Here is a 24,362-nt window from a genome sequence, read left to right as displayed (position 1 = left end):
GGAGGAATATGGTATGACTTAAAAAGCTAGTATTTTCGTGAGAGAGGGAAAGAGAAAAGAAAGGTAGTAGTTTCAAGAGTGGATAACAGAAAACAAAACAAAGGTATTAGAAATTAAGAGTTAGATACTTTGTGGATCAAAGAAAGGGAGGTGAAATATAGGAGAGACAGTAGATGATGGAGGATATCAAGATGTAGGGGAAAGGGGATAGTGTAGGTAGCCAAAATCAATTCACACAGAAATGAGGCAGTGGAGGATGAGGAAACCCAGCAAATGTGAGGTGTTCCCTGCAGCACCTATTGTATAATTAAGATAAAATAAAGTAAGAAGAAAATGTGGGACAAGAGAGAGAGAAAAAAAAAGAGAAGAAAGGAAGAAAGAAAAAGGGGGTGGGTAAAGGGCAGGGAACAGGTAGGGAAAAGAAAAAAAAGATATACACCAACCACAACAGCAACAACAACAACAAAAAGAAACTATAAATAACTGAAAGAAAAAAAAAAGACTTTGGGGGATACGCTGGGAGAAAAGACTAGGGGATAATGCAATGTTAGCAATCAGGACATTTAAAAAAGTAAAAAATAAGATAAAATGAAAATAAAAACAAAACAAAATGAAATAAAAAAGAAAAAACGCAAACGTTGAGGGCTAGGGCATTCAAGGACCTCAGATGGACCTCAGGGCATGATGGATTCAGGGATGGAAAGTCTGAGATATTGAAGACTCAAGCGGTGTGAGTCTCTGGGGTGTGGGCCACCAGGGTTTAGAGGACTCAGACCTGGCAACCTCTAATCTGGTCAACAGGGAGCCTGGGAGAACCACAGTGTAACACAGCCTTCAGGGATCCCCACAGCTGGGTGCCAGCCCTATGGGGGAAGTCAGATCCGCAAACTCTATCTTATGTCTGAACCCCGCAATTCACTCACTCACTGGGGTCTATTCTGTGGATGTATCATCAATTCAGCTTCAGGACAGCTCCCACCCTGTAAGCCCCCAGAATGGCCAACTGAGGGCATCTCTACACTGCAGCCAATTTAATGACACAGATCAGAAGCCAGGCCTGGGGGTGGGGCTCCAGCCGGAAACGCAGACAACAGAGTCCAAAACTGGAATTCCCAAGCTTGGTAAAATATTCCCCAATTGGCTTCCAGACATGCCCCCCCCCTCGCCGCACCCTGTAACAACCTCCCGATTACGTCCCTTTATTGCCAGCAATCTAATTCCGCTGCAGATCCACAGCCGGGCTTGTGGGGGCAGGGCTCCAGGCGGAAGTGCTATTACTTGTGTCCGCAATCAAAAATTCCCCGCTTCGCAACAAAACCTCGTTTGTCTCCCCAAATCGGTCTGCAAAGGCGTCCCGTCCTTTCAACCCCCTAACAGCCCGCCCAGGGCTCACGAATTCCCCAGTACTGCAGAGCCTCCAAAAAGCGCGACCGCAGTGCTGGTTCCGCAGCTCCACCCCACCCCCCAGGAGGGAGCATTCTGCGCACAACTTTCACCTCCGTGCAATAGAGTTTCAATTATATCTTATAGACTAATCCTCTCCGTTACCTTCCCACCAAATCAATGTCCAGACACTTCCTGCCCTGCAAAAATCCCAAAACAGCTTGGTCCTGGAGAACCTCCAACACTGCCCAGCCGCTTCTTTGCAGGAGAGACTGTCAGGTAAGCTCACTCAGCCACCATCTTGCCCCACCCCATAAATAAATCTTTAAAAATAAATTACATAGATGAAATTATGTGTCCCTTTTAATATAATAACAGTGGACCCACCACAGAAAGGCTGTCCAACTATTAACTCTGCTAGATTTGATCACTTGATTAAGGTGGTGACTGTCAGGTTCCTTCCACTGTAAAACTATATCTTTTCTTCTTTGTAATTAGTATTATATTATCTATTGGATAATACTTTGAGGTCATATGAATATCATCTTCCCTCTCACTCTTTATTTTACTTTTTACCTCATTCCCCATTAAAATATAGCTCCACAAGGGCAGAGATTTTTGTCTTTTATATTTACTGCTGTATTCCCAGTGCCAAGACCAGTGCTTTTTATATAATACACCATCAATAAATATATATTGAATGAAATATCATCACTTGCATACTTCTGTAGTTTCTGTGAGACCTTGAACAACTTGACAGCAAGGGTGGTATTTTCTTAGTCTTTACATTTCCAGCAAATAAACAGTTTTTAACGACCTTGGATAAATAAGTTATAAAATATGTGCCTAAATTGTTTTTCTCATCTATAAAATATTAAAAACAATATATATCTATTTCATTATACTACTATAAAAATAATGAGGATATTTTAATACCTCTTTTTATTATAAAATAAAAGATGAGGAAGCAAAAATCTTACTAATTTGAAATTCAAGATTCTCACGGAAAAAACATTAAATTCTATAATATATTATATATTTCATTAATGAAAAACTGAGTTTTTTGTCAGCTGTGCTTTGCTAACTTATGTTTAATATAGTTTTACTGATACAATGTTAAAATACTAAATTGCTTTTTAAACAATATTGTTACTTTACCTGTAATGTTCTTAATGTTTCCTTCAGTCCTTCTATCTCTTTTTCTTTTATTTCTGTAGCAAGCTGATATTTTCCCTTTAAGTAAAAAAATATTTTTCAATATTCCCCCATGTAAGCGATATTATAAAAAGGGGAAATATAGAGCTCAAAAACCAAAATCTCTTTTGAATCTAATACTTCATGGACTTTAAATTTTTAAATGTCATAAAATTACAATAAGGGCTTTATCATGAAATGGAAAATCATGTTATAGCAAGTCATTTTATCAGTAGAACATTCCTACCAGATAACTTACGGACACTCATTATTTTAATTCATGCAGCTAGAATAGATTCTAATTAGTAAGATACTAGTACATCTGTCTTAAGAATATAAGGATATGGGAGAATTTTAAAAAGGTCTTTTGCTAAAAAAATAAATTATAAATTATGAATATTCTAAACAGGATACTCCTTGATATAATAAAAACATGTATTAATTAAATAGAGAAAATATTTAATGCCAGATGAATTTCTAGGTTTATTCAGAGTTGTATTGTCTTTGCCAGCTGGTATGTACCCAGATACAAATACTTAAATGTTTTTTAAATAAGAAGTAGTTAAGCTGAAAAGCACTAAAAATATACCACAGTTAATAGAAACATTGTAGTAGAGTAGAAAGAGCATTAATTTGGGAGCTGAAGAGCTCTGGGTTCTAGTAGCCTCTTAACTATTACCAAGTGAGACATTTGGCAAATCATTTAGTTTTGCCAGGCATCAGTACTCTCAACAGGAAAAAGGCAGGGATTGGTAACAAGATTCCCTTTTTGCATCCTTTCTGTCACTAAGATTCTATGCAATCATATTCTCCATTACTTCATAACTAATACTCCTTTCCACTGAGGTGAACAATAGATAATTAAATGTATTTAATTATGCTTTCAATTATTTTTAAAAATTAATAAATACCTTTTCTTCTTCCAAGGCACACATCTTCATTTGTAGCTGATAAACAATTTTAAAGATTAAAATACAGGTAAGTAAACTGTTAACTGTGAATTACACTGGTCAGTGTATTTTTACATGCTTATATTATTTGAACTTACTAATGTGAATATGCCACTTTTACTTTCAGATAATAAAATAATAAAGATATAAAAGGAAAAAAGTCAGTTACTAAAGTAAATGAACAATTTAAATTATGCTGATTCAAGATATCAATCATCCTTTAAAGTTTAGTTTTCCCCTCCAGAAGTTTTTATTTGAATGTCTCAAATATTTTGCTATTTATTCCTAAATAGTAACATTAATTTCCAGAAGGAACAATTTTATGAAATCAATATCACTTATATTATTTATGCTCTGAAAATTTTTAAATGCATGTGGAAGTCAATAAATAATGACATTATAAAACAAAAAAAAAACGAAGTAAGCATGTAAAAAAAATAATGAAATATTCCAGCAAGCACAAGGATATTAAGGCAAAACTGTCAAGAAATGAAATTTTTCTTTGGAACTCTCCCATTGCCTTTCCACACTCCTCACTTGCATTTCAGAACTTTTAAAAAAAAGAATCCAAGAGCACTTTCTCCTATGCCCTCCAGATATCTGGGTATTCCAATGTTTTCCCAATTCCATATGTGATAATGGAGACGAAGATTTGCTCTTTTGAGACAATACTAATGCTTCACAAATGGTTTCTGTTTCCTTATCCTTCAATTAAAACTCCCATAACTCTACTTAGGCCAATCTCAAGTAAAAGGAAGGACGCTTATCATAGGTATAAACATATTTATATTTTTGTGTGCATTACAAGAACCATAACCCACTAATGATTTAAGTTCTATAGGTTTATCTCTTTATTTACATCTCTCTTTCTAACTACACACACTCACATGAAGATGAAAGTTAAGAAGAATTAAGGAAAAACAAAGAAATAATGATGATGGTGGGATAAATATAGGGGGAAAACTTCCAGAGGATATTTTCCATGAACACATTTTCTTTAACTATTATTTTCTACCTAAAGATTGAAGAGAAATTTGAAGCAGTCAAAAAGAGCTACAGAATACAAAATAACTGAGTTGCTATTCAATTCTTTAAAATCTTTTTCTTTTTCTTTTTTCCCTAGCTATTTTTCTACTAGTTTTTCTTAGTTGCTATTTATGGAAGCTTCAATATATGATAATCACCTCCCCCATCCTTTACATCTACTTCCATCTTAGCTTTCAATCAGTGTTCAAAATTTGGCTTGCATTATGTGGAATAAGTCCTAGTACACTCTAATGAAAGAGAGAAAGGGGATAGTGAGGAGAGAGAACAAGGGCATACATATCTCACTGACCTAAATTATTTAGGACAGATGAAAATGTATCTCTAATTCCCAAAAAAAAAGTGTTCCCCATTTCCCTCCTTAACTAACAAATTCTACTACTCTGCAACCTTTATTATCAAACTTGATTCACAGTTTTATTTCTGACAATAATACCCTTTTTCTCCTTTTATATCTTCAATGAGTGTGAAGACCATTTTACAGTATTCATAGGAAAGGGAGAAAACACAAGATTTAAAACTGTAGTGTTTGTCTATCCTTAGGAAATTACCTGCTTTTTAAAAATTGTCATGGCTTCTTTGTGTTGCTTTGCTAATGTTTCCTTTTCATTCTGAAGAGTTTCCTATGTTAAAAATCATGAGAAGTTAAAAGATAAATTCTAACAATTCTTTCAGCTTAAAATTTTAACTGTGTTCATGTTATAGAACATAAAATATAAATATGGAAGTTATTTTTTTCCTGTATGAACATTTTTAAAATAATTTTTTTAATTTTTAAAAGATACTTAGATTACATAAATGTTACATAAGGATATATTTATTACACATATTATTTTATGCTCTTGAAATGAAATTTTAAGATTTTTAAAATTGTCATAAAATCAGCATAGAATTTGACTTCTAATTGCTTCTTTATATAAATATGCATTGCTTTTTTCATTTTTAGACTCTGAACATGTGTTGCTCCAAAGCTTTCTTCAAGAAAATATCTTTCTAAAAATAAAATTTTATTGAAGTATATAAATTTATACATGAACATATATAAACAATAAGTGTATAGTAAAATTTGTGAACTTAAAAAACAAACATGCATATATTATACAAGGCTCCCAAACATCTCCCCACCACCACCAACTTGCATTGTTGTGAACATTTTTTACAAACTATGAAAGAGTATCATAAATAGTACTACTAACTATAGCCCATATCTTACATTTGGTGTATTTTCCCCCAACCTACCCAATTACTAAGACCCTATATTTTTGTATTATATATTTGTTATCAATGAGAAGAAAACATTTTCATATTTGTCCTATTAACCACAGTCCATCATCCATCACTGGATTCCCTGTGTTATACAGGCCCATTTTTTGTACAGTCCATTCAAAGTGTACACTCAGTGGTTCTCATACTCATCACAGAGTTGTTGTCATCAATTCAGTTAATTTAAGAACATTTCATTACTCCAAAAGAAAAAATCCCATACCCTTTTATACACCCATATTGCTGTCTCTTACTAATGAAATAATATCTTCTTGCTATTCCTGGGAAATATTACAATATTACTGTTAACTATCATCCTTAAGTTAAATTGGTTGTAATTTTCCCGTGTATCACCATATTTTTAGCACTTTGTAAAAAAGTTGAGCCCAAAATACTATTAACCACAATCTTCACCTGCCACTGAAATCACTGTTATACAGTTCCTAAGATTATTGCCTAGTTTCCTTTTGATTGACATTTATGTCCACAGACTACTTTTTTCAGTCACAATCACATTTATAAATCAGCAATGTTAGTTATACTCACTTACTATAATATGTTACTCTCAACTCTATTCATTTCCACAACTTTACAATAGACATTATTAATAATACTACATACATTAAACATCAGCTCCCATTCTCAACCCACATTCTGTTTCCTAGTAACCTATAATCTAGAGTTTACCTCTGTGAGTTTAATCATTATATTTACTTCGTATTAGTGAGACCGTACAATGTTTGTCCTTTTGTGTCTGGCTTTTTGACTCAACATAGTATCCTCCCATTTCATCCATGTTGTCATATGCATTCTGATTTCCTTTCTTCTTACACCTGAATTGTATTCCATTGTGTGTATGTACCACATTTTGTTTATCCATTCATTGGTTGATGGACACTTGGGCCGGTTGCATATTTAGCAATTGTGAATAATGCTTCTATGAACACAAGTGTACCAATTTCAGTTTGCATCCTTGCTTTCAGTTCTTCTGAATATATTCCTAATGACAGTATTTCTGGATCACATGGCAGTTCTATACTCAGCTTCCTGAGGAACAACCAAAGTGTCTTCCACTGAGGCTGCACCATTCTACTTCCTACTATCAGTGAGGGAGTGTTTCTTTTTCTACACATCCTTCCCAGCACTTATAGTTTTCTGTCTTTTTAATAATGGCCATTTTATAAGGTGTGAAATGGTATCTCATTGTAGTTTTGATCTGCATTTCCCTAATAGCAAGTGATGTTGAGCATTTTTTCATGTTTTTTTGACCATTTGTATTTCCTCTTTGGAAAAATGTCTATTTAAATCTTTTGCCCATTTTTTACCAGGGTTGCTTGAGTTGTATGGTATCTTTACAGAACATGGATATTAAACCTTTATTGGATATGTGGTTTCCAAAAATTTTCTTCAATTGAGTAGGCTGCCTTTTTTACTTTCTTGACAAAGTTTTTTCAAGAACAAAGTGCTGAATTTTGAGGAGGTTTCATTTATCTATTTAAGAAACTATCTTTTTACTAAAGTTATTAAAATCAACAGTCCCAGTTGCAAACATGCTATAGTCTTAAGCCTTCTAAAACTAGCCCTGAAACCAATTTTATTACATAAGCATAAATGCTCACATGGCAACATACATTTCTTTACATAAGCATATATGCTCACATGGCAACATACATTATTGCAATAATGTACATGAGTCCTTTTGTCCATTCTTTTCTTGTTTCCCTCCCCCTTTTTGGTGGAAGCTATGTATTCTGTCCTTTAGATTCAAAATGACTTTAAATGTTTTATTTTATTTATTTATTTATTTATTTTAGGAGGTACTGGGGATTGAACCCTGGAATTCATACATGGGAAGCAGGCACTCAACCACTGAGCTACATCCACTCCCACTTTCTTTTATTTATAGCAATGTTAATATTCTTATTAGACTTCTAGGAAGATGGCATCAGAGTAGGTAGGCAGGGCTCAACTTTCTCACAAAAACAATGAAGGAAGGACAAAAAACTGTCCAAGGGAGCTGTGTTCGGGATCTGTAGAACAGGAGAGTGTTGTACATCCTCCAGGAGGGCGAGGGACAGAGAGACAAATATGACAAAATGAAAACTGTGAGTTGCTAGCCCCTAAGGCTGGGGACAGCACCCATTCCCCACCCTTCACAGTGAACAGCCTGATAGAAACCCATGGCTCATTGCAGCCAACTGTGAGGGGAACAGACATTTTCCTCCCTAGGAAGAAGAAGAGTGGAGTGGAGGGCAGAGAGTGATTTCTCTTCAGGGAGTTTGGCCAGCACAGCCTGCTTTGAATCTCGGCTATGGTCAGACCAGAATCATGGGAAAGAAGAAGTTGAAAGAGATACTTCCACGGAACGATTTGCCAATGATTGCCATCTGCTGTCTGGTTAGGAAAACGCAAGGAGAAAAAACACTTTTTGGAGCCTCTCATCCCAGAGCCTAGCATCAGATCTGCACTCCATTAGTGAATCCGTTGCCCTATTTTGATAATTTGAGCTGGGCAATATTAAAGACTTAGAATAAGTTAAGCCAAAATCAGAAAAGAGTGGAGCAACAAAACCACTAGGCAAGAGAGAGAAACTGACCATCAGAGGAAATCCATCAAAATATTCAGATGCCGAGACAACAGCAAAAAATAACAAGCCATACTAAGAAACAGGAAGAGGCAGCCCAGGCAAAGGAACAAACCAAAATCCTGACAAGACACAGGGTTTAAGACAACTAATCAAAGATAATCAAACAAATATCCTAAATCAATTCAAGGAGTTGAAGCAAAATATGAATAAGAGATAAAGGATATTAAGGAGTCACTGGATGGACATAAAGAACAATTTAAAAACCTGCATAGAAAAGTAACAGAGTTTAAGGAAAGAAAGATGAAATGGATGAAATTAAAAATACATTAGAGGCATATAACAAGAGACTTGAATTGGTGGAAGACAGAATTACTGAATTGGAGGACCAAGCATATGAACTTGAAATGACAGGAGAGGAGAAAGAGAAAAGAATGGAAAAAATGGATCAGGGTGTCAGAGAATTGAATGATAATGTGAAACACACAAACATATACATTATCAGTGTCCCAGAAGGAGAGAATGGAAAAGGTACAGAAAGAATATTTGAGGAAGTAATGAACAAAAACCTCCCAAACTGTATGAAAGAGATAAATAACAATATCCAAGAAGGACAGTACAACCCAAACAGAATAAATCTGAATAGACCTACCCTGAGACACCTACTCTTCAGAATGACCAATACCAGAGATAAAGAGAGGAGTCTGAAAGCAGCAAGAGAAAAGAAATGTATCACATACAAGGGAAGCTCATTAAGACTAACTGCGGATCTCTCATCAGAAACCAAGGAGGCATAAGACAATGTTATGATATATTTAAGGTTCTGAAAGAGAAAAACTACCAGCCAAGTTCTTTCTCCAGCAAGACTCTCCTTCAAAATTGAGGGTGAGTTTAAAGTATTTACAGACAAACAATAATGGAGAGAGTATGTTACAAAAGTCTAGATTAACAAGAGATACTAAAGAATGTGCTATAGACTGAAAGGAAAAGACATGAGTGACAGCCTTGCAGAAGAGTGAAGAAATGAGGATTATTAGTAAGGGTAACTTAAAGAGTAAAAAGAAAGACAATAGTATGATATGATAATGGAAAGTCAAAGTATAAAATAGACAAAGGAAGTAATGCCTTTACAATAATAACACTGAACATTAATGGAATGAATTCCCCAATCAAAACACATACACTGACATTATGGGGAAAAAATATGAGCCATCTACATGCTTTCTAACAAGAGACTCACCTCAGACATAAGGACACAATCAGGTTGAAAGTGAAAGGTTGGGGAAGTGGATGTGGCTCAAGCGACTGGGCTCCTGCCTACCACATGGGAGATCCCTGGTTCAGTTTCCAGTGCTTCCTAAAGAAGAAAGCAAGTTGGCATGACAGGTAGGCATGACAAGCTGATGCAACAAGGTGATGCAACAAGAGGTACAAGGAAAACATAATGAGAGACACAACAAAGCAGTCCCTGAGGACTTTCCTATTCATAGCCATATAATAGCTAATTTGGATATTTATTTATATTTATTTACTGGTACCTTTATATATAAATCAAACCAAATTGAACATCTCCATGAAGTAGTACTCTTTATGGGTAATGAGTTTTGGCAGCAAGGTTCAGATCTACCTATCTAAACCTGTATCTAAATTTGCACAGTAACCTCCAAAACTGGAAGCTAAAGAATCTGATATATTGGACTCACCACACTCAGCTAAGATGGAGTTGAAGAAGGACAACCACCACACCATGGAGCCTAGAGTGATTACAACTGAAAGTGGGAATATTGCATCCAGCATCCATGTGGAATCTGAGCCTCCTCTTGACATAGAGGTGCAATGGACACAACTAATCCAATGTCCACATAGAAAAGGTGGCATTGGATTGGGAAAAGTGGACATGGTGGCTGATGGGTATGGGGAAAGGCAGGAAGAGATGAGAGGTGGAGGCATCTTTGGGACATGGAGCTGCCCTGGATGGTGCTCCAGGGGCAATCACCGGACATTGTAAATCCTCACAGGGCCCACTGGATGGAATGGGGGAGAATGTGGGCCATGATGCCATTGACCATGAGGTGCAGAGGTGCCCAAAGATGTACTTACCAAATGTAATGGATGTGTCATGATGATGGGAATGAGTGTTGCTGGGGGGGGGGGGGGGGAGAGGTGGGGTGGGGGTGGTGGGGTTGAATGGGACCTCATATATATATTTTTTTAATGTAATATTACAAAGTCAATAAAAATAAATAAATAAATAAATAAAGCCGATAGTTCAAAAGCATAATAAAGGTAGGAAGAGTCAGGCCTTATACCAATCTTTAAATGCTACTGTTCCCCAGCCAAAGAAGCCCAGTGGTGAACAGCAAGGTTTGTTCACGACCATAAGGTCATAAATAAATTAGTCATTCCACCACTTGCCTGTAGTACTGACCCTAAGTCCTATTTTAGCATCAGTGCCACCTGAGACTACATATTTTACACTATAGATATGTATTTGTTTCTAATAGTATCCCTTTAGATGAAGATAGCCAACATGGGTTTGTCTTTTCCTGGGAAAGCCAACAATTTGTAGACAGTTATGCCTCAATGGTATACTGCAGAACGTTAAAGAACTTAATTTTTCCTGTGATTTTTTATTACATTGGTGCAAAAGTAATTGCAGTTTTGCATTGCTGAAATTTGCCATTTGATATTGGGATACGTATGATTAAATGTGGTTATGTCATACATCATTTTAATATGCATTTCTCACTTTATGTTTTTTTGCAATTGACTTATTACTTCCTGTTTATTTTATATTTATTTTAGACTATGGAAATGTTAGACAAAAAGCAAATTTGAGCAATTTTCTTATTTGAGTTCAAAATAGATTGTAAAGCAGCAGAGACAATTCACAACATCAATAACACATTTAGCCCAGGAACTGCTAATAAATGTACAGTGCCATGGTGATTCAAGAAGTTTTGCAAAGGAGATGAGACCCTTGGAGAAGAGGAGCTTAGTGGCCGGCTATCAGAAGTTGACAATGACCAATTGAGAGCAATCATCGAAGGTGATCCTCTTTCAACTACATGAGAAGTTGCCGAAGAACTAATGTCGACCATTCTACAGTCATTTGGCACTTGAAGCAAATTGGAAAGGTGAAAAAGCTTGATAAGTGGGTGCCTCATGAGCTGACCGAAAATCCAAAAAATTGTCATTTTGAAGTATTGTCTTCTCTCATTCTACACAACAACAACAAAGTATTTCTCGATCGGATTGTGACACGCAATGGAAGTGGGTTTTATACGACAACCGGCTATGACCAATTCAGTGGTTGGACCTGGAAGAAGCTCAAAAGCACTTCCCAAAGCCAAGTTTGTACCCAAAAAAGGTCATGTCTATATTTGGTGATCTGCTGTGGGTCTGATCCACTACAGCTTTCTGAATCCTGCCAAAACCATTACTTCTGAGTAATTTGATCAGCAAATAGATGAGATGCACTGAAAACTGCAAAGCCTGCAGCAGGCACTGGTCAACAGAAAGGGCACGAGTCTTCTCCATGACAATGCCCGACTGCATGTTGCACAATCAATGCTTCAAAAGTTGAACGAATTGGGCTATGAACTTTTGCCTGATCCACCGTATTCCCTGACCTCTCCCCAACCGAGTACCACTTCTTCAAGCATCTCAACAACTTTTTGCTGGGAAAACGCTTCCACAACCAGCAGGACACAGAAAATGCTTCCCAAGAGTTTGTTGAATCCCAAAGTACAGATTTTTATGCTACAGGAATAAACAAATTTATTTCTCATTGGCAAAAATGTGTTGATTGTAATGGTTCCTATTTTGATTAATAAAGATTCATCTGAGCCTAGTTATAATGATTTAAAATTTACAGTCCAAAACTGCAATTCCTTTTGCACCAACCTAATATTCAGACAATATATGGACATAACTGACTCCATTTATCAACTTACTCAGAAAAGACATGAAAATTCCAAAAGTACAGAATTTTGTGAGAAAAACAGTGATTAGCTAGGATATGATTCATCCCAAAAGGTTAAATCTATCACTTCTGATAAATTATAAGCCATTCAATACTTTCCAAGACTGGATACTATGAGACATAGTATCGCACTAGTATCCGGGGTCTCACTTGTTTCTGCAGACATTGGGTTCCCTTCCAACTTCTCTGCAATCACCACAACTCTATTTAACAAGTCCTCAACAACTGAACCTGTTCTTTGAGACCATAAACATGAACAGGAAATTTGTTATTTGAAAAGCCTCCCACTTTAGACCTTTGTAAATATCATAGAGCTTTCTATCTGTTTGTACTTGAATGATGTAGACAAGTCTTTGATATTGATATTGGAATCATCAAAGTCCAGTTGCTTACTGGACTTCCCCTAGATCCAGTGGCAAAAGCCTATTTCTTATCTAAGAGCAATATTAGCAACAGTCAAATTACTATTCTACCACTGACTTAAAAGATTTTATTAAACTTGATTGTTCTTCTTGCTGTGCAGTCCTTGTTGATTACTGAAAACTTGACTCTAGGCAAGCACACATTCCTTCTGTGAACTTTTAGTACTTTTTCCCTATGGTATATTGGATTATGTACATCAATGTAGACGTGTTCTTAATCTTAATCGACATTTCTGTGGGTGTGAACCCATTGTAAATAGGATTTCCTAAAAGTTATTTTTAGTTAAGGGGATTGGACCTTAATCCAGATTACTGGACTCCTTTGTAGGCAGAAGAAATTCAGACATAGTCAGAGAAAGCCAAGGGGAGGAGCTAGAAGTCAGAAGTTGACAGAACCCAGAAGAAAAAGGACATCCCAAGGATCGCTGGCAATCAGTATCAGAATGTTACAGACTTCAGCGAGATAGCATTGCCTTGCTGACACCTTGATTTTGGACTTCTCCTAGCCTCAAAACTGTGAGCCTATAAATTCCCATTATTTAAGCCAACACATTGTGTGATATTTGTCAAAGCAGCTGATAAAACTAAGACATTCTCCATGCATTTCATTCATTTCATACTTTAAAGCCCACTACTCTTTTTCCATTACTCAAAAAAGGGGCAATGCATGTTGGTCTAGCCTTTGTCTAAACACTGACCATTCTTCCACAGATTTTTCAGAAACCCTCTAGAAAATCTAGATTTAATTTTGTTTGTTGATATGTCATTTTTTGAAATTGAAATGGGAAAAAAGCAGGCAGAATATGCTATAACAGTTTTCCCTGATCCCTAAAATATGACTCCTTACCAGAAATAAAAATCAGCCCTGATGAAAGAACTTATTATCCTCAGAGGAGCTTACATCTATTGTCTACTTGATAAAAGAGAGTTTAATATATATAGTAAGGGCAGAAAGGCCTTTGGAGTAGTCCATGATTTTGGAACACTGTAGAAGCAATGAGGGTTTCTAACTTCAGTAGGCATCCCAATTTAAAATGGCCAACAGTTTTATGTGCTCAGATGCTTCCTAAGAAGGTAGCAATCATAAAGCCACACTAAAAGGGATAAAAAATAAATAAAAGCTAAAGGAAATGCCCTAGCTGATCTCTATGATAGACAGGCAGCTGTCATTCAGTTCCTACTCCTAGGATACCCCGTAAGTTAAATATTTGGAGAAATTTTTTAAATGCTATTTTAAAATGTCCATGATTGGCTCCAGAGTCTGAAAAGAAGTTATGGGAAAAATATGGTTGTAAATTAGAACATAATCTTTGGCACGTTCAGGATGGACACTTGGTGGCACTAGAGGACCTCAGTGGAACTTTGCAAAAATTTTACATGAAGTGCCCCATCAGCACAAGTGCAAATTGAACAATATGCTCAATTAGCATTGTTGAGGAAATTTTACTAAGATTGCTAAGGATGTCTCTTGTGCACATCTCATCTGTCCACCAGCATAATCCCGGTAAAAGCTGTTATCCTTATAAACCCAATCGTCACAGTCCCTTTGAACGCCTCCAAATAGAGTTCCTATAATGGGTTCTGAATGTGTTCTAATCATTGCTTGCTTCTTCTCAGGATGGAGCGTACTTTTCTCTTACCAGAAAGCTACAGTTCAGAAAACAGAAAAAAGTTACTTGATTTTGTGTCTCCAATTTGAGGAGTTCCAGTGGCAGAGGCATTTGTTTTACTGAACTGTTATTAGAGAACTTTGCAAAGCTTTGTCATTTACTTAGGAACGTTATTTCCCCAATCATCCTCAATCTTGAGGAAAAGTAGAAAGAACTAATGGCATATTAAATTGCCATTCTTGAACATCCATGGCCTAGAAGGCTGCCTCTAACTCTCAAGACTACAAAGTCCATATTCTCCTACACTCATTGTTTTTCACCATACAATTTGCTAGAAGTTGCCCAGTGATGCTGGATATTTCTCCTTTGATTTTGGACACACTTTTACTTCGACAAACCTGGCAAACTACTCCAAGGGACTCATGCAATATGCTTTTTAGTCTTATCACCAACAGATATAAGTTACCTTTCCTCTACATGACCTAAAATCCTGAGAGAGTATCTTATGGAAAGGACCCCAGAGGTGAAAAGAAAAAAAAAAAAAAAAAAGCACCTTGAAATCATACTGGAAATGATTTTACCAGGTACTTTTGACCAATAACACAGTAGTTAAACTCCAAGACAGATTTTTCTGTTCATGTCTCCTAGCTGAACAGACACAAGGTTTTACTTACCAATATCTTGATTGCCATTCTACCAAAAGATTAATTAAGGAGACTTAAGAAAATTTCAGAAACAGACTCTTACAGGAGGACAGAGTCTGCCCAAGATCAAGAAAACCATGGTGTACATAGACAGACTCTACCCAATACCTGCAGAATAATATCTAGATCAGAGGTCTGCAAACTATGGTCTACATACATCCAGCCTATTGCCTGTTTTTATTTGGCCCATGAGCTAAGAATGAGTGTTATGTTTTTAAATGGCTGGAAAAAAATCAAAAGAAGATGACTTTGTGATATCTGAAAATTGTATGAAATTTGCATTTCAGTGTCCATAATAAGTTTTATTGGAACACAGCCACACTTGTTTAAGTATTGTATAAGGTTGTTGTCATACTACAACAGCAAAGTTGAGTGGTTGTGAAAGAGACCAAATGGCCCACAAACCTGAAAATATTTACTATCTGGCTCTTTACAGAAAAAGATTTCCAACCCCTGATCTGATGATTATCAGAGTCACAGATTGCTATGCTTTAACATGCATGCTTATGTTTTTTATTTTCCTAAATATTTTCATTCCTCTTTATTAACAATCTAGAACTTTAAATCAGCAAACACTTACTATTTTTACCATGGTATTTCCAAGGTCCTTATTGTTAATATTATTTTCTGCTCTTGGTCACTCCATGATACAAGTCCAATAACTGGCTGAAATTTGTTTCTGATTTGAGGATGGTATCTGTTCTCATGATTTAATTTGGGCATTCATGGCTGCTGACTTACAAGTGAATTGCAGAGTCTGCTAATAATATTTTTCTTAGCATTTTTAATGTTTCTGTGTTCAAATGTATGATTTCCAGAGTCTTAAATGCTGTTGCACAGCCACTTTCAAATCAAATGATCCAACAAAAGAATAGGAAAAACTGATATATACACACATATCAGCTGAAACAACCTTCACCAGAAACAACTTAATATGCTATTATGGCTCTTCATGAAGAGGTATAGTTCTTGATTGATCATATACTCATATAATAATGATCTATCCTCCAGCTCAGATGAAGATGACCACAAAGGGGAACTGAAAACTGCAACCATTTGCATCAATATAACAGAAATATTAGTACAAAGAACAGACTACTTGCAACAACATGACAAATTTTGTTCCAGGAAACCTTTTCCCAGTAGAAATAAAGTAATTATGTAAGTGTTTGCTCAGGAAATTGCTGCCAAAAAAAAAAGATCTGAGACAAAAGGCTGCTCATTTGGGAAAACAGCTGATGTATCAAAAAACCATTTACTCTCAAGACTAGCTTCAATATCTTCATGTTATTATGTCTATCAATCTTAAACTCTTATGTCACAAAGTTTCCCCAATCCTCACCCTTAAAATGTCTGCCTTAATCCTGTCAATGGGCCTTACTTTGGAATTTATGCTACCCAGTGTAACAGAGTTGGATTAATTTATAGTTTCCTAATGCATGGCTCTTCTGCCCCTTTTATTAGCACTGTACTTGTTAAATATACATCCCATACTTAAATCTTTGGTCAATTAATTTGCCCATTGAGCCCTGAATTTCAGCAGAGTTGCAACACATACTCTCCAGTTCACTGGACTCACCCAGGACAACTAGCAAGAAGATGATGATGGACAACGCCGATCCCAAGGAACAGAGTATCTGCAACTGCAAGCAAGATAGTTCCGTCCATCTGCACCACAGGATCTAAGGCCCCTCTCAATTAAGAACAGAGTAGGCATCACCATGCCCAAATCCTCAAGATTAGGAAATGAACAATGGACTAAAGTCGACTTATTACTATTCTATTATAGACTTATTATTATTCTAGCAATGGAAGATACTTTATCATTGATATAAAGGCAGGTCATCAGAGCTTCTGAGGGCAGGGAGAAGGAAGAATAGGTATAACATGGGGGTGTTTTCAGGACATTGGAATTGTCCTACATGACACTGTAATGACAGATGCAGGCCATTATACATTTTATCAAAACTTATAAAATTGTGCTGGGCAGAGTGTAAACTATAATGTAAACTATAGTCCACAGTGAGTAACAATGCTTCAAGATGTGTTCATCAATTGTACAAATGTACCACACTAATGAAAGATGTTGTTAATGTAGGAAAGTATGGGAAGGGGAGGGTGTGGGGTATATAGGAATACCCTATGTTTTTTAATGTAATATTTACGTAATCTAAAGTTTCTTTAAAATTTAAAAAATAAAATGTCTTCCTTAAGCCATTTGAGTCTAAACTCCATAACCCTATACATACTCCACTTCTGACTCACCCCTTTTGAGACACTACAAAACTCTGTCAAGGTGTTATTCTCCTTGCCATGATGAGCTCTAATAAACATGGCTAATTCATCCTCTTCTTTTTTCAAAAACTGCCCAGCTACTCCTTTAAGTTTATTTCTATATAAGCCTAGCATCAGTTTAAGTGCCCCAAAAATTCTCTTGCTATTTTAAATTGAACGGTATTAAACTTACTGATTAAATTAGGGATTCTGATAACTTTATACTCTTGACTCTCTTTATTCAAAAACAAGATATGACTTTATATTTTTGGAATCTGTTTTGAACTTAAGTTTGTACCTCGTATGTACCTGTCCTTTCTCTTCACACACACTTCACTTTGTTTCAGACATGTCCCTCATATAATCAGACCCTGAATATATTTCCATATTCCATATAACCTGTGGGTCTGTCTGTTCTCAAAATTCTAATAATTTCTAGTTTGGTCTATCCTCTGTCACTAGAATCTTGATTCTATTATATTACTCTCAATTTCTAATTCCTGTTCCAATATTACCAAATGAGAGAAGAGGAGCCTTCACAGTTAAGCTTTCAACTTTTAGTTGTTAAGATTACTTTGGGGGAAGCGGCTTGGCCCAATGGATAGGGTGTCCATCTACCACATGGGAGGTCCACGGTTCAAACCCTGGGCCTCCTTGACCCGTGTGGAGTTGGCCCATGCACAGTGCTGATGCATGGCAAGGAGTGCTGTGCCACGCAGGGGGGAGCCCCACGTGCAAGGAATGCACCCCACGCGCAAGGAATGCGCCCCGTAAGGAGAGCCGCCCAGCGTGAAAGAAAGTGCAGCCTGCCCAAGAATGGTGCCGCACACACGCATAGCTGACACAAGATGACGCAACAAAAAGAAACACAGATTCCCAGTGCCACTGATAAGGACAGAAGCGGTCACAGAAGAACACACAGCAAATGGACACAGAGCAGACAACTGGGCAAGAGGGGGAGAAAGGGGAGAGAAATAAATAAATCTTTAAAAAAAAGGTTACTTTGGTGGAGCTTTACATTGAGACTTGAAAGTTGGTGGCTAGCATATAGATGCAAAACAAAGTTGCAGAATGTGGAAGAATATTTGGTGAAAATTAGTAAAGACATGACATTTTTAAAAGTATTCTTGGACTTCAAAAGATTGAAGTCTAATGAGAATATTGATATTCTTAAATAGCAGCCTTATTTTGAATGAGGCATAGCTGTCTTTTGGGAGGCCAGTTGGCTGTGAAGTTCCTTCCTGAGGGCTCATGCTATGAGGTTAATTTTAAAAAACTGGTGATGAAAATCAACAAGAAAAAAACCCTTCATTTTACAGACATGGAAAGGAAACATACATGTGATCTGTTTTTATTAGGCATTGATTTTTTATTTTGTAAATGAATAATGAAACAACCTTATGCGGATTAATATAGATAAAATTCGAATCTTTTCTAGTAACACTACCCTAGAGTCACAGAGTCACAAGCTATTAACAATTTGCTAAAGGTGAGAACCTAGTAAATGCAATGCCACTTTAAAATTCTAGTTTGAATAAATCGAGATGTGTGTAAAGCAAAAAAAAGATTACTTTGGTGGAAAGGTATGATAAGCACTATCATAAATGCTTCAACAGAGATAAGCCAACAGAGAGAATCTGAGCTGATATTTTAAAACAGAATATATTTGGTAACAGTATACTTCAACAGCCTGATCAAACATGGTGCTAATTCTGAGGTTTCACTTCTTAAAAAATATTCTCACTCCCCTATAACAAACAGTATGTTTTCTGATGTGAAATGGTTCATAATAGTTTTCAGAGTTATCCTCAGTGTTAGATCAGAAAGCCTAGACAAAAAATTTATGCTCAGTTTTCTGGAAGCCAAATGATAACAGTTTTAGTTGGAATTTTTTGTGGCTTTGTTTAAAATAATGCATTATTCTTGAACATGCTTCACAATTTAAAAATTAACTTCCCAATAAAGATTTGAATATATTTTAAAATATGCTAAAAATGTTAATCTGAGAAAAAACACTCACCTTTTGCCATTTAAGTTCTTGTGTCTCCACAATAATCTTACCAATCTGCTCTTCATATTGAGTTTCTGTTTCCTACGTTAAAAAGAAAAAAGAAAAATGCTCTAAAACTAGGACTTTAAAACTCCAGTTTCAGTTCTTTCTAGAGAGATGGAAAGAGCATTCCCCACCATTGCAACAACAAAAGCTGGACAAAATACAAATTAAATGGCCAAATCCATTGAAGAACTAAGGTTACAGACAATTCAAAATCTAGATAAAGATGCTTGCAGGAAGAAACAGCACCTGAGCCCATTTACCTGGGGCATAAGCCACTGAGTGCCACATAAACTGGTAAGAAGATTCAGCTAGAGATCCTTAACAAATTGAAGGCAGAGTGTGGGCTAATTAAGTACATGAATATCATAAGGGCCACAGAATTAGGGAGGTTTGCACCCTTTAGTCGGCTTTTCTTCCAGGGAATCCATGGATTCCAGGGAAGGCTGGGAAGAATTCTGACAAAGCTTTCCCCAATGATACTGGCTGGGTAAGAGAAGCACAGCCACAAGCCATATTCTCTATTTCTCCTACAGAAAAAAAATAAAAGCCTTAATCTGCAGGAAGAAACTAAGGATCCTAGTGGAAACACTCTGTAGTTGGAAAAGGGGACCAAAAGTCCCTACTGAAACTCTACCTAGACTCTCCCACTTATCTTCCCTAATGAACCAAAGCCTTAATCTACAGGGCAACAAAAACTATAACCTGAGAGCACTTTTGGAAACCCGTTGCAGCTGCAGGAGAACAGGAAAACAATGACAACAACAACAGCTCTACAATGGGAGAAATACATACAAGGATTATACATGCATTAAATATGAAGGAGGAGCAAGACCACTTGTGAACACCTTACCCTGAGAACCAGGTTCACCTAAGACTGAAGTTTAATAAGAATATCAAAGAATGCCCATCTTCCCCTCCTGCCACTAACACCACACTTAAAAGCATCAGTAACAAGGTTATAGAGCTGGGAAAGCTCCAAAGAGAAAGTTTTGAGAAGCAACTCCAAGGGAAGACCCAAAGTCTTTGAAGCAAATAAATTGTTTTCTAAGTTTCATAAGTCCACAGATGAAGGGGGAATTGTGGCCCAGGATGAACCACACCTATAATCAATTTTGATGGGACATTATACTTGGTATTGTTTCTGAAACAACATAAGGTTTTTCAGAACATTGTGACAAAATGAGTGCATTTTGCATATAAAACCTGTAGGGGAGCAGATGTAGCTCAAGTGGTTGAGCACCTGCTTTCCATGTAGGGACCCAGGTTTGATCCCTGGTACCTCCTAAAAAGAAAACAAATGAAAAAACCCAACTCTCATTGGGGAGTGGATATAGCTCATTGTTTGAGCACCTGCTTCCTATGTATGAGGGCCTGGGTTCAATCCCAGGTACATCCTAAAAAAAACAAAACAAAACAAAACTGTCTATTTGAAGTCCAGAGGGTGGAGTGTGGTGGTTTAAAGCTGTATGAACCCCCAGAAAAACATGTTCTTAAATCTAATCCATTCCTAAAGGTGTGGACCCATTGTAAATAGAACTTCTGATGAGGCTACTTCAATAAAGGTATGATCAACCTCATTCAGGATGGGTCTTAATCCTATCACTGGAGTCCTTTATAAGTGAATGAAATTCAGGCAAAGAGAGAGAGAGACATGGAAGCAAGAAGCTGAAAGCAATGAAACCTGGAAGAGAAAGAAGACATCAGCAGATACCACCAAAAGCCTTGCCGTGTGGCAGAGGAGCCAAGGATCTCTGGTAGCTGATCTTGGGAAAGAAAGCATTGCCTTGATAATGCCTTGATTTGGACATTTACATGGCTTTAAAACTGTGAGCTAATAAATTCCCATTGTTTAAGCCAACCCATTTCGTGGTATCTGCTTCAAGCAGCCCAGGAAACTAAAGCACCCTCTCTGCCATCTAAAGGCACCAGATGGCCCAGGGTGGGAATATTCTTTCTGCTCCTGGACAGCAGCAGCAGAAATATCAAGCAGACCAAAATAGCACCACAAAAGCTCTGTAGGTTAAATTGTCATTAGAACCATGCCTCAAAAAAGTAGGCATAACCTGTGTGCTAAACCTAAACAAAGAGACTGCTTTCCAAAACAAAACATTTAAATGAAACCAACAGTCTCCTAATAGAACTAGACTAAATGTCCAGGATGCCATCAAAAATCACTGATAATACTGAGAACCAAGAAAATCCCACTTGAATGAGAAAAGACAATGAAGTGATACCAACAGAAGATGAATCAGATATTGGGAGTATCTGACAAGGACTAAAAGCAACCACCATAAATATGCTTCCAAAATCAATTACAGAATTTCTTGCAACAAATAAAAAATTAGGAAATCTCAAGCAAAGAAATAGAAGCTATAATAATGAACCAAATGGGAGTGACAACATTGAATATGGCAAAGAAGGGAAATCCAGAAGTCCATTCCTCTACAAAAACAGCAAATAAACTGGCAAAAACTGACAAAATCAATATTATCAGAACTCTGGAAACTGATCAAAAGTTTACAGCAACCAGGCAAATGCTTAATCAAGAAAGAAATAGCTAAAATCAGTAAAACATCTTTACTGTGTTTAACTTACTCTGGCTTCATGCCCCTTTTGCAACTCAGCAGTGGCCTTGAAGACCACAACTTGCACTCCCTGAATAGGTTCCTATTACTGGAAGAAGCAGAAAGGAACTTATCATCAAATAATTGTGGTTATTTCTTTTGAACTGTCTAGTGGCTCCCTGAATGACAAGCTCAAGGGGCTTGCTTTTATTTCCCTTAAGTTGGAACTTACCCGAGGCCAAGGCAGCAGCCCAGGGGTGGTTTGTTGGTAACAAATAAAGGCAAATATATTGCCACTGTCACCCAGCTTAAGGGATAAAGTTGGTGAAAACATAGGCAAACCAAAAAGCTTGAGAGGAAAGGCTGGAATATGAGATGCTTTTGGAAATAATGGCTTTGAAGAGCTCCCACATAGTCTTGAGAATTTAGAAGGCCATGTGCATGCTCAGAGATGGGTGCATGCACAGAAAAGACTAGAAAAGGCTCTAAATTCTCACCTCTGGCTGATCTTCAGGCTCTGTACAAACAGGAAGTGAAGGGAAAGGCAGAGCTGGGGAAAAAAAACTGCCAGGCAGATTGTTGGAGGTATGTCCCAACACACATAGACAGCCCATTTGAAAAGACTGGAATTTATTGTTTTTGGTCCCAGGATTTAAAGGAAATTTCTGTCAAATCACTAGCTAACCACTAAGCTAACAGAACAGAGACTTTAGTGGCCACAAATGACAAGGAATAGAACTTTACAAATTAGCTCAGAAAAGTAACTAAATCAACAACCAAAAGCAACAACAACAAGCAGGAATAACTTTTGGGAAGGGAAAGAATCTGATTTCCAGAATTGCCACATATCCAAAGTTTCCATGTTTCAACAACAACAACATAAAAAATATAAGGCATGCAAAGAAACAGTGTGGCCCATACAAAGAATAAAAGAAATTAATACAAGCTGTCCCTGAGGAAGCTCAAACACTAGATTTACTAGACAAAGACTTTAACTCAAATATTTTCAATGTGTTCAAAGTGCTAAAAGAAAACATATACAAAGAACTAAAGGATACCATGAGAATTATATCTCACCAAATAGATAATGTCAATAAGGAAACAGAACTTTAAAAAAAAAAGGATCCAAAGAAATTCTGGAGTTAAAAGTAAAACAACATCATTAGTCATTAGGGAAACGCAAATCAAAACCACAATGAGATACTATTTCAAGCCCATTAGGATGGATATAATTTAAAAACAAAACAAAACAGAAAATAACAAGTATTGGTGATCATGTGGGGAATTTAGAACTCCAATGCATTACTGGTGGGAATGTAGAATTGTGCTGTTACTGTGTAAAACAGTTCAGTGGTTCCTCAAAATGATAATCATAGAATTAACATAAGAAAGACCCAGCAAAGAACTGAAAACTGGGACTCAGATATTTGTACAACAATGTTTATAGCAGCATTATTTGCAAAGGCCAAAAGGTGGAAAAAATCCAGTGTACAACAGTAGATGAATGGATAAACAAATTGGAGTAGATACATACAACAGAATATTATTTAGCCATAAAATGGGATAAAGTTCTGATACATGCTACAACACAGGTGAACCCGGAAAACACTGTGGTAAATAAAATAAGCCAGACACAAAATGACAAAAAATGTTTGGGTCCACTTACATGAAATATCTGGAATAGGCAAATTCATAGAGACAAAGTATATTAGAGACTACCAGGGGATGGTGGGAGATGGGGTGTGGAATGGGGAATTACTGCTTAAAGAATAGTGTTTCTGTTTGGAGTGGTGAAAAAAAAATTGGAAATAGTTCTGATGGTTGAGCAACATAGTAAATGTGGCCAATGCCAATGAGTACTACACTTAAAAAGGATTAAAATAGGAATATGTTAAAATAGGTGTATATATTTGTATACACACACACACACTACATATGCACATATCACACAAAAAGACAACTACATAAAAGAAGAATAATAAATCTATGTTGATGGGTATGCAATATATAAAAATTTACTTTGTTACAATAAAACATAAAGGGGGCAAAGCTACAAAGTTTATATATACTATTGTCACTAAATTGGTATTAATTCTAGCCAGATTGCTATATATTAAAAAGTGCAATGGTTAAGCTCATGTGTCAATTTGGCCAGGTAATGGGTGCCCAGTTGTTTGGCCAAATTTTACTCTGAGGACATTTAGTGGACTTAAATCATCAGTGAGTTGACTGCATTTATGGCTCATTACATCTACAATCAACTGAAAAGACTGCCTTCAGCAATGAGAGATGTCTCATCCAATTGGTTGAATGCCTTAAATAAAATGAT

The 24,362-nt window shown here is 36.6% G+C and overlaps 1 protein-coding gene across 1 annotated transcript in view; it reads right to left on the bottom strand.

Moving 5' to 3' along the window:
* Positions 1-24,362, bottom strand: part of CCDC73 (coiled-coil domain containing 73) — a 145,435-nt gene that overhangs the window by 96,586 nt on the left and 24,487 nt on the right. Inside the window, exons 3-6 of the mRNA XM_004446870.5 lie at positions 19,434-19,505; positions 5,123-5,194; positions 3,489-3,524; positions 2,542-2,616 (exon numbers count right to left, since the gene is read on the bottom strand). Coding sequence (XP_004446927.2) covers positions 2,542-2,616; positions 3,489-3,524; positions 5,123-5,194; positions 19,434-19,505 — 255 coding nt within the window. The remainder of the gene's footprint in view (positions 1-2,541; positions 2,617-3,488; positions 3,525-5,122; positions 5,195-19,433; positions 19,506-24,362) is intronic.

Source organism: Dasypus novemcinctus, chromosome 10 (assembly GCF_030445035.2).
Source record: "Dasypus novemcinctus isolate mDasNov1 chromosome 10, mDasNov1.1.hap2, whole genome shotgun sequence".
Lineage (NCBI taxonomy): Eukaryota > Metazoa > Chordata > Mammalia > Cingulata > Dasypodidae > Dasypus > Dasypus novemcinctus.
The sequence above is the reverse complement of the archived record's forward strand: the minus strand, read 5'-3'. Positions and strand labels throughout refer to the sequence as shown.